Genomic DNA, 12,255 nt, shown 5'->3' on the forward strand with positions numbered 1-12,255 from the left:
TTCATTAGGTATTTTGATGTTTCTTATACTCTGTTGTAATGTACCATTTCTTTGACCATTTTCAAATGTAAATTGAAAGAGTAATTCAAATGGCTATTTTAAAGTCCTTACTTCTAATTCCAGACCTCATTGCTTTCATTTACAGAATTTAATTTTACTGTTGGATCTTGTGCCTCTTCTTATTGTTTTATTGTATTTCTAGTGATCTTCAGCTTTCTGATGCTGGAGATTTGGATAAGTTACAGGACCCAGGTTTATCCCCTCTATTATAATTAGAAGGATTGTTTCTAAAAGTGAAGCAAGGAATTCTACAGGAGAATCAAACACTTCTGCTTCCGTAGGGAGGGAAACTCTGAGGAAATGGTCCTGGGAGAGCCTCTGTCTTCATAACCAGGCCCCTGAGATCTGCAAACAAGAATGACACTCTTAATTCAGTTGTTCAAGGTTAGGAGCTGCTTCCTTCCTGAAAACTGCAGGGGCCACTGGATAACAACAGCAACTGTTAGCCAAGGTTGTAGGTATAGAGAGGTTTACAAGATAAAACTGAGTCTGAGCTTTGACCTGAAAAGGAAAAGGTCTAAGCTCCAAACTGTTTTCTCCTATTGACCAGGTCTTTGTTTTTCTTAGAACACTTCAAAGAAGAGATAGTAGGAAGCACATCACTGTTGCAAGTAAAGGAAGGTATGTACAAATTTGACATCGACCAGTCCTAAAACAAGGGTTAGGCATACAGACCCTGTGTGGTTTGCTAGGGCTTCCCTCCTGCCTGAAGTCTGGGGGATTTGTGGCTTTGAGAACTCCATGTCTCCTTTGTAAAGTGTACATTGCTTTATGGTCACATATGCTAAGATATTTTCACACTAATCCCTAACTGTTAACTTAGACCATTATTATTACTAAGCCTATGTGTTGTTGTGGTAAAAGATTGTAGGAAATACTTCAACTTGTTACTCTATAGTGCTGACCTAGAGCTATGATGTATTCTGCCTATCAAGAGTCATTGAAAAGAAGAGGTCCAGGTTTCAGAAAGTAAAAGGATCATATTGTGAGTCTAAGAGATGCTCATCCTCTCATTCTGGTGGATACGTGTAGCACTTACTGTGCTCTGGAAGTTAGAGTCATCTGGTAGTTCACTACTACACACTGTAAATAGTTTAAACCTTCCTACCAAAGTTCACACCTCCTTTGGATTTCATCTTCACAAGGAGGACTTAGATTTGTGAGGATGATAGTGATATTTCTTTTTTCCACTGGTTCTCTTCTCTGCCACACAGGCCTCCCTCCTGAGAAGAATGACTGTCAAGAATTCCTCTGTGACAGAGTTCATCCTCGCAGGCCTGACAGACCAGCCAGGACTCCGTATGCCCCTCTTCTTTCTCTTTCTAGGTTTCTACATGGTCACCATGGTGGGGAACCTGGGCTTGATCTCCCTAATAGGGCTGAACTCTCACCTTCATACACCTATGTACTTTTTTCTCTTCAATCTTTCCTTCATAGATTTCTGTTATTCTTCTACTATCTCCCCAAAAATGCTGATGAGTTTTATCTCAAAGAAGAACATCATATCTCATCCAGATTGCATGACACAGTTGTTTTTCTTCTGTTTCTTTGTTATCTCTGAGTCTTTTATTCTGTCAGCCATGGCATATGACCGTTATGTTGCCATATGTAACCCCCTGATGTACACGGTCACCATGTCTGCCCAGGTTTGTTTACTCCTTTTGTTTGGTGTATATTTAATGGGTTTTGTTGGAGCTATGGCCCACACCATATCCATGGCAAGACTGACCTTCTGTGCTGACAGCCTTGTCAACCACTACATGTGTGACATCCTTCCCCTTCTGGAGCACTCCTGTACCAGCACCTATGTGAATGAACTTGTAGTCTTTATTTTTGTGAGCTTTGACATCGGTGTGCCCATTGTCACCATCTTCATTTCTTATGCCCTCATCCTCTCTAGCATTCTTCGAATGCATTCCACAGAGGGCAGGTCCAAGGCCTTCAGCACCTGCAGCTCCCACATGATTGTGGTTTGTCTTTTCTTTGGTTCTGGGGCTTTCATGTATCTTCAGCCACCTTCTGTTTTGTCCCTTGACCAAGGAAAAGTTTCTTCCTTGTTCTATACGATTGTGGTACCTATGTTGAATCCTCTGATTTATAGCTTGAGAAATAAGGATGTCAAAGTTGCTTTGAAGAAAACCTTGGGCAGGAGAATATTTTCTTGAAGAGCTGTATCGTGAGCTGCAGTAGTGTGATTGGTGAGCAACGTTTATAAGAAGATGCAATGTCAATATGAGGAACTCAAGGTCTAGTTTTTTTTTCTTTTTGCATAAAAAGTTCATGGCCCTAGAACACTAAGCTAAATTCATCATGGATACCAGCCCATTCCTCTACCAGTAAGCTGCATTCTAGAAACAAGAGTTTCAAATCTTTACTTTTGAACAAGAGTTTAACACAGCTCTTTTCTTCCTGACTTTTGCTTTGCCTAAACTTTTCCCATATTTCTAAGCTTTATGTATATTTTATATTTTTACAGACCACTTATTCTTCAAAAGGCCGATTAATTAATTTAATCTAAGTTATCAACTATTAGGAATTCAGGAATATATTTTTATTCAGTATATAAAAACTGTCTGATTGCACATATTCACTCAAATGTAGGTGGTTGGTTTTAGTTTACTTTGGGTTTTTTTTTTTTATTTATTCTGTGTTCTTTTTTTTTTTTTCTATTTTCAACATTATCATTTTTTTTGGTAATTTTCTTTTTACAATTTTGGCAACACAATAAAATCTTATTTCATTTAGAATAATTAAATGTAACTTGTCAAAAACATTTCATTATAATCATGATCGTGATCATGATCATTATCATTATTATTAAGAGGCAATACAAAAATTTTTTTAAGTTGGTCTAGACCAAGTAAAAAGGGAAAAATAAGACTGTGTTATGTGCTTCTCATTGAGATTGAGACAGTCTGTAGAACTCAACAAGAATTAATAGATTAGGTCTTCCAAAGGTTTATGACAACAGTAAATGTGAAGTTATATATTATTTTAAGACAATTAATGTCATTTAGACTTTTGGGGGAAGTCAATTTAGGTAGTTAAGCCTTGATGGAGTAATCTGTGACTCAGGTTAACCAAGTTAGTTTCTGGGCAGCTTAAGGAGGCAGTGATTAATTTGGGGCATTCATTTATTAATTAAGGCAACATCAAACAAATTCTTTTTAGAAGAGACAACTTATTTGCATTGAATTTTAAGGATGAGATAAACTTATTTTAGTGATTTGATACTTTAATCTTTAACCTTTTGGTTTTGTATTTTTGATGTCACAGTGAGAAGACTTCTTTTTCCTTGAGCACTTTAAATGTTAAATGGCTAGAAATTATAACTTTTTTAAAAAAAAAGTAGACTTTTGGTTCTTTTATTCTAAACAGAAACAATTTCTTCTTTCTCAGGTTTTCTTGAACTACTTTCTCATGTTGGGTGATAGGCAAAAGAAACTTGGGGAAAAATATTTTTTTAAACATCAGAAACCAGGTAAAATAGCCTCTTGGACAGGCCTGTTTGGTCTCATCTTTTTCCTATGATAGCTCTACTCACACAAAGAAATAAAAATCTTACAAATAAATGGCTCTGATGGATCTGTTGCCCTCCTACTTTCTCAATGAGATGAAGTTTATTTGATGTAATATACAATTTTAGAGCTGTTGTGCTTTTACTCCAGGGTCACCCAGATTGCAGTGACCAAAGAGTTGCTATAGAAGTTGACCAAAGTAGACTAATTAGCATAGATGTTGAGGAAACAGCTGTGGAGACAGGAGAATGGCTTTGTGGTGACCTTGAACTAGAACAGAGGACTGGGGGAGTCTGGAAGTCACTTATTCATCTGTTTATGTTTCTACATGTTCCTGTTTTCTCACCGAAGCCTGCCACAATGATAGAGGAACAGTGGGCTGTTTGCCCCAGGTCACTCAACTGTTCAGACTCAGCCTTCATGCCTGTTTCTCTAATCCTCATCTTTAGTTAAAAAATGAAGTACTTCCCCCAACAGTATAACACTTGTGGAAGCTGACACCTGGGTTTCTAAAGCCTCACAGTACTCTGAAGTATACTGCAGTGTGGAAGTGAGTCTTGAAGAAGTGGCTCCTATCCCCCATTCTTATTCACCTTCACGAGCCAGAGGAGAGAACTGATGCTTATCTCCTGGCTGTAGTCATCAGAAGAGGTGGTGGGGCACCAATGAACCATCACTGGGAAGTGTCATAAGCAGCTCCATTGCCAGGAAAGGCAGAAATCGTAATTTGCACATGGCCCACATTCTCTTGGTAGTGGTTATGAATTTTCTGTGTTAGAATCTAAAGCAAAAAATGTAGCTACTTGTTTATATTTGTGTAGCTTCTGTTTTGAACAAAAAAACAAAGGCAAGCAAGTGGTGCCTGCTATGTCTGTACGTATACCCAGATGCATTATTTAGAAAACATAACTACCCAACAAAAATGTATAATCAGGTTAAGAATATGAAAGTGAATGATATTATTGATATTTTAAGTTGTAAGGGCAATGTAGATAAAACCACCCTGCCTTTAGACATTTAATACAATTTGATAAGTTAAAGATGCTGACAACGCCAAGTACTGATTTATGGCTGATTCAAGTGTAAAAACTTGCATAAGTATATTTTTAGCATCTTTATTGTCTTGGCTTTCAATTCAATTGGAAACAATCCAGTTTTCTTAAGTGGCGAACAAAGCTCAGCACCTTACGATGAGGGAAAGGAACATCACATTTAAGTGGCTAATGTATTTTATAACTTTCAATATAGGCCAAAATAATCTAGTCAGTCTGCATTTGCTTAGAACTAAAATGTGGGGTGTGATTTAACAACTTCCTCTTCTTTAAAACTATCTACCTTGTAGGGAAGTTCCTTAAGATACGGGGTGTTCTAAGGGAGGTAAGACACTCCATTCATTTTAGTTTCTTCTGGAAGTCCTTAAAATTGACCTGCTTTTCTAGGACCTTCTCTCCTCACATGTTTATAAGCAATGAGCACCCTGGAGAGACACACTCAGACAAGCTAAACTGACTAGAAGACATTGAGCTAGACCAGGACACCAGAAAGAAGTAGAGACCAGATGAACTTCTTGGAAGAGACTCACACCAACTGTGTTGTATGGAAGAGACAGTTTCTCTCATGTTTCATCTGTTGAGATGGCTGAGAATTGTGCTGTGAACTACAAATTCCTAGGGTCTTGGTGATGTAGGTCTATATGAGCCTTGCATATCTGGTTCTGTAAGTCCTTGTCTATGCTTCTGTAAGTAACCCCAATAAACTCATCGGTTCACCAAGTTGGACTTGGCAGTATCCTTACTTTGTTCTGCCATTGGTTCCCTATCTGGAATGAGTAATCATTTGTTCATGTCTCTCCTGAGACGATGTCATACAATGGGTGGGGGGGCAACTCATTATAGTACAGAACGTTTTAGGAAAATAAAATAGTACATATTGATTACATGGATACATGCTTTGTTAAAATTGCTGTGCTGGTTATAGTCATTGGTTCCATTTACTTGAGTTTCAATAATACCTCAATAAGGCATATTTACATGTATCCATGTAGAATGATGAGAGAAGTGGGAACGTTTAGCTTATTTGGAAAGACAGTTGTGTCAAATGATGTTTTGCTGGGGCACACAGGTGAAAGGATGCTGTGCTGGAGCAGACGCAGGATGTTTCTCTGAGGCAGTCACAGGTGAAAGGATGCTTTGATATAGCAAACACATGAAAGGACATGTGGTGAAGGAGATAGTGGGAAATGAGCATAGAGCATTGATTTGGTTCGTATCATCTTGCTATTTTTTGCTAATGACACACGTGCATTGGTTCGTTTGCCTTATATAGCATTGTTGAGCTATGGGAACAACAATGAGAGAAACTCACCATAGAACTGCTTGTGAGGTTCCTGCAGCAGCTCGACGAGGCTGGTTTGTGAACCTTGTGGTTTCTTCAGTATTAAACTACAGCTACTGGTTCATGTCTGTTGTCTGCCTGCAAGAGTACCGGACTGAAGCTGCTGGTCTCTGTGTGTTGTCTGCCTGCCTAGAGGACTGGTCTGCAGCTGATAAGTTGTACTTGGTGTTTGGTAGAGACTGAATTGCTGCCAAAGAAAATTGAGCTCACTCCCAAAGAACTATTGCTGAACAGGTCCACTTCTCCCATATCCTAATAACTTTTCTCTTCCACTACCTCTCTGGTGGGTGGTGGGCAAAAGGAGAGGTTAAATGTTTATTAAAAGTAGGCTGCAAAAATTATGACTACATATGAGTAACTGAGACTATGAAATTTAAAAATCAATTCCTGAAACCCAACATAACTGGACCAAAGAATGAAACTTGAATTGCATCTCTGACCCTGGAGATGCAACTTCTTGAATGACTTAGAAGACCGTTAATAGATAACTACCAAAGCTAGTTCCAAAAGCCATAGTAGTAGTTATTATCTAGTAGGATAGTTTCTGATAATTAATAAAGCTATTTATTTGTGCTGCCATGCATGTAGAATCCTCCACTGGAGCATGGGCAACCAACCAGTGACCACATTCCCAAAGAAAATTAACTCTACTTCCACTGCCAGCCATCAACTCCGGTAGCTCCTCACAAAGGGATGGGATCTGTGACTCTCCATTGTTGTGACAGTATATCAGTCTACTCTATACTTTCTGGTTGGCATGAGTGTGCTTCTTGCTACTGCCCCACTGTTCTGGATTCCTAAAAGAAAGACACACATATACACAGCCTTATATTTTAAATGCCTTAAATGCCTCAATGGCTGGGCCACTCCCTAACTCCACACAGCTAATATACACTCCCTTCTGATACTCCTGAGTTAATACTTACTAAATCTATATTTTATCTTTGCTGCTCTGGACCCTGCTGGACAATTTTCCTGGGGGCAGCTTTCCTCCTGCATCTACATGTTGACCGTTTCTCTCTCTCTCTCTCTCTCTCTCTCTCTCTCTCTCTCTCTCTCTCTCTCTCTCTCTCTCTCTCTCTCTCTCTCTTCCTTGAACTTTTTTTGTCGTGGTCTGTCTCCTACACCATTGTTATTGTGGAATTCCTTCTTTCTCCTTCCTTAGTTCCTTTCTGGGGATCATAAAAGTCCCTGGTCTGTCTACCTGCCCTGCCACTGTCCATCAATAATTTTATTGACCAGTCAAAAATCAACTGGGGACACTGCAAACAGGTTTTTGGATAACATAATTAGCATAAGAACACAAGCTGCTATGCCCCATCCATGCTAATATTGACTGACTTGTTCTTATACAGGTCTTCTGAAGATAACCATAGGTACTTGTGAGTTCTTGAGAGTTATAGCCACTTTATGTCCAGAAGACATCATTTTGCACAATTTCTGTCAATCCTTGGCCCCTACATTGTTTCTTCTCAGTTTTCTGCTGCATTCCCCAAACCTTTTGGTGGGTGATTGACATGTTCTGTTGATGGCTGAGAACTCTAAGCCACTAATTCTGATCCCTATGACAATTTATGAAGGTCTGCATTAACTGCCAACTGCAAAAAGAAGCTTCCTGACCAAGGTTCAGAGCAACACTAATTTGTCTATTTAGAAGGCAGTTCAATAACATAACCATTTAACAAATCAACAATAGTAAGTTACTCTCTGGGATTCCTGACTGATGGGACACTGGGCAGGCTTAGAGAGACATTGTGATTTCCCTTCTGTAGATCAATCCTCTAATCTCATTAAAAAGCAGTTGGATGCTTCTGTAAGAATCATGACACTGCACCAGTGGCTGTATTACCTCTGTTAGGTTGGAGTTGCAGTATTCAGGACACAGACTATTGTCTTTTCTACCACAGTAGCTTACATAGCATCTTCAAACACTATTAGAACTAGAGAGATGGGAGAAAGTTTTATTTGTATTATTTTAAAATGTATTTATTTATCAGAATCAGAGTATCATGTAGTTTAGGCTGGTATGAAACTCACTCTATCGCAGCAAGTGGTGTTGACTTTCTTATTATCCTGTCTCTACCTACTAGATGCTGAGACTACAGGTATATGTCACCATATATAGTCAATTTTACTTACTGAATACAAACTCTGAAAGTAAAGTAATTAAAATATATAATATCTAATAGAAATAGTAGCGAATAAATGTATTTTGTGCCTTCTTTGTGCCAGACAGTGTCTCACTTATTTATTAAAATTGGATTTTGGTTGTTTTTCCCATTTTAACATCAAAAATTAGGAACTCATAGAAAGGTAAAACAAATTTTCCAAGGTCACACTGTTGGTAAGTAGAAAGCCAGATTTATATTGAGGGCTAAGATTTCAAAGTTCTTATTCTAAATACCTAATTAAGACACTGAAGGAGCTAGTGACAATTTTCCTGGGACAATAAGTATGACAAGTACACTGATTAAAATCCAATAATAAAGAGAGTGACTATTGGGAGTTTTCATTTTGGAGAACCGTTGTGTTCATTTTTGTATCCAGGTTCTGGAATGACTGTAAGATAGAATTTTAGAAGTATTCAGAAAAAGAATTGGCTACTATGAAAAAGCCTAATTAAAAGTTCTTGAACTAAATTTGAAAGTGTGGGAGCCTTACATGCAGCAGAAAACAAATTGTTAGGTGCTTAATTGTGCTTTAGGATGTTTAGAGGTCATTGAGGATGGACTTTCCCCCACAAATTAACTTTGGACTCTATCTCCCATTTCCTTGGTAACTCACTAACTTTAAGGATGGGAAAATATCACAGTTTCACTCCTTTGAATTTGAAATATCATGTGAAGGAGGGAGGAAGCATCATTATCACTTCCTCCCCCATTTAGATTTAAAATACTATGTGAAAATGGGGAAGTGGAGTAGCAGGCACTTGCTGAGACCCAGTATGGAAAGGCTATTTTCTGCTGATAAAGCAGAGGTATTTTATACATTTGTTATCATTTTAATTTTTTTAAATCTTTTACATATGTGTTATGTGATATTTGGTCAAAAGAATGGGATTTGAATTCTCTTTCTGTCCCTCTGTGGAGTCGTGCCATTCTGAATACCCTGAAGATTGCATGATTTCAAAGACGCGCTGTTGTCCCCTCCCAGGAGTTAATCCAAATGGACCTGTCAACCATGTGTACAAGACAACACCCCTCAAAAATGTGTGATTTCAGGAAATATGGAATATCTGAAAACCTGATGCAAAGCTGGGAGGAATAACTATGCCCTTAATGATTTAACAAAATTCAAGTTTATCCTCAAAGGCCCCCTCTGCTTCACTGAAGTTGCTTCTGTCTTTTCTGCTTTTTTTTTTTTTTTGAGTTCTAATTCTGAATACATTCTTTTAAAAAATTTTTTTCTCTTTGTATCTTTTAAAAAACAGTTTGACAACTTTTTAAAGAACTAACACTTTGCCCTATGACCCAGGTGTTTTATATCTTTACCCTAGAGAAAACATGTTCACACATCTTGTTATTATTATTTTTATTTGTTTTTTTATTTTTGAGATAAGGTTTCATTCTGAAGACAAAAATCCAATTTTGTTTTTTCTATGTGGTGGTGATAAACAAGGTTATAAATATTATAAACAAGGAAGGATCTAGAATCACCTAGGAGACAAGCCTCTGGCATGCCAATGAGGGACTGTCTCAATTAGATTACTTGCAGTAGGAAGATTCACTTTAAGAGTGAACAGATTAGTTCTCATTTTCTCAGATGCTATGTAACTTTAATGGTCTCAAACCCTATTTTTAATGATGGTTCTTAAATGCTTTAAACCTCACTTTTAGCCCATCACCCACCAGAGGTCGTGGGAAAGAAAGGGTATAGAAGAAGTTGATCAGTTTAGAAAGGTTCCCTGGAGCAACTGCTGTCTGTGTTGTTTGGGAATTGGCAGTTCAGTTCACAAGTTAGCAGCTGGAAGGTTGATCCACTTGCAAACACTTCATGAATACACCAGGAGTTCAGTTCAGTAGAGTCAAGATCGCAAACACCAAGCAGCTGTGGTGGTACCACCTAGCAGAGAGAGCCAAGCCTCAGCCTCTGCATGAGTCAGCAGGAGGGACCAGGAGGGACACCAGGAGTTCTCAGCTGTGGCTCTCTCAGAGAAGTGGAGATCCGCAAAGACTCAAGACCCACATGCACTGTACAGCTAGGTCTACAAGCAAGTCAAGATCACCCTATGTCATTGTCCATCAGGTACTATCTGTACCCTCCAGAAATCACATGTCCTCTTGCCTCCACACACTAACCAATCAGCCTGAATCCTTAAGAGTCCCAACAAATGGAGCTCAGCTATGCAGTGTAAGGCAAAGCAATTCATTTGTGTGGTTGGCAAAGAATCCTTCATCACGTGTCCTTTTACGTGTTGCTTTAGCAGAGCATCCTCTCCGCTATGTCTGCTTCAGTGAGGTGTTCCTTCATGAGTCTGCCTTAGTCTTTCACCTGTGTCCACTTCAGGAAAGCACTCTCTTAGATATTTGCCCCAGCAAAACACCATCCAACACAACTGACATGCCAAAGAACCCTTAAGTTTCCACTTCAGCGCTGTCTGAGGTGTGGCCATGACAGTAGAGTCTTGTCTGTTGTCATTTCTTCTTTCTGGACACGTTCGTACTGTTCCTTCTTTTTCTTTTTTTCTGCCATGAAAATGGATTTTTTCCCCCCTCACATACTATTAAACTGTAAGCCACAACATATATGCAAAGGACCTGCAAGATAAAAAGAGAGAAATCTATATAAATGATATAAAATAAAAATTGAAAAATAAGACAAAGAACACCCCTTATATGGCATTATGGGACAAGAAACCTTCAAAGAGGCCATTAAGTTCACTTTCTGTTGGCATCTGCTGCTGGGCAGAAAACCTACCCTTATGAGTAGTTTGCTTCCTTTGTGATATTCACTTGGAGAAAACTAACTTCTATATCCAAGTGGTTATCAATTGGAGATAGCTTCTGGGTTAGGGATGGGTTTTGCATCCATTTTTCCTTTGAGCTCTAGGGTCCCATATGGGGAGCTGTGTGCAGGCTCTATGCCTGTTACCTCAGATTTCATGAGTTCATATGTGTACCATCCTGATGATTTTAACTGCCTTGTTTTCTTGGTGTCCTCTATTCCCTCTAGCTCTTACACATTTTCTCCCTCCTTTCTTCAGGGTTTCCTGATCTCTGATGAGAGTAATTTTATGGAAACATTTCACTTAGACCTGGGTATTCTAAGGCCTTTCACTCCCTGTATAACATCTTGCTGTTGGCTTCTGTATTTGTTCCCATCTGCTGTAGCAGAAAGCTTTTCTGATAATGGCTGTCAAGGCGTTGCTCTGTGAGTGTCACAGAATGTCATTGAGAGTCATTTTATTGTTACTTTTTTTTTCTCACATTTTTGACCTGTAGCATTTGTTTTTCCTCTAGGTCCCTTGGGTATTTAGTCTCAGGTTTTTAGTCATCCAGGTAGTGTTAGGTTTGGGTTCTACCTCATGGAGTTACTCCCTCAAACTTTGTGCTACTATTGCACTAGCGGATTTTGCAGGCAGGACACCATTGTAGGTTTAAGGGTTCATGGCTGCTGTTTATGTTTCTTCTTTGGCAGGATGTGAAGTACCTTCCTGTACTAAAGAAAGACATTGTAGAGGTGAGGGCTCTGTGTAGCCTGTGCTTCTTCTAATACAAGGCTCTGGGCTGTACTTGCAATCTATGGTCATCCTGAATTATAGGTCTTAGGATCCTACCACCTATACACATACATAAACATATATGCAAAACATTGTTATGTAAAACATCTTAAATTCTACCATGTTGAAATAATATGTAGTTTAAACCAGAAATAAACAAAAGAAGAAAGTCATTTTTCTGCGAGTCAATCTTTGGAAGCTGTCAATATTGCAAAAAAGGGTGACAATGTCAACCTAGTTGTCTTTTACTTGCTGCTTGTACTGGAGCAAGTCATTAGGTAACATGGCATTAGAGAAGCCTGTCTAAGATTCATTTGGAAATGAAGTTGTCATGGCAACTGTCTCTGAAGCAACAGACAAAAATCCTCTCATAGCTTCCAGAGAACCTCCAATGTCTTCTTTACACTTGGATTCGAGGAGCCTGCCTATGTGCTTATTTTAATTTTGTTTTAATGAATTGCATTTCCCTTTCTTTTTAGGATTGGGATTGGAATCCTTAATATTTACTCTGGGATGGTGGCAATTCCGTGTATTTAACCAATGGTGGATTGCTATTGTCACTGT

At 38.7% G+C, this 12,255-nt stretch overlaps 1 protein-coding gene across 1 annotated transcript in view; it reads left to right on the plus strand.

Annotated features, from left to right (window-relative positions):
* Positions 1-1,292: 1,292 nt before the first annotated feature.
* The window catches only part of LOC308431182 (olfactory receptor 8G5-like), a gene marked incomplete at both ends in the record, with an annotated part of 43,129 nt that continues 32,166 nt past the window's right edge, over positions 1,293-12,255 (plus strand). Inside the window, one exon of the mRNA XM_080930548.1 lies at positions 1,293-2,213. Coding sequence (XP_080786674.1) covers positions 1,293-2,213 — 921 coding nt within the window. The remainder of the gene's footprint in view (positions 2,214-12,255) is intronic.

Source organism: Micromys minutus, assembly GCF_963924665.1.
Source record: "Micromys minutus genome assembly, chromosome: 16".
NCBI lineage: Eukaryota > Metazoa > Chordata > Mammalia > Rodentia > Muridae > Micromys > Micromys minutus.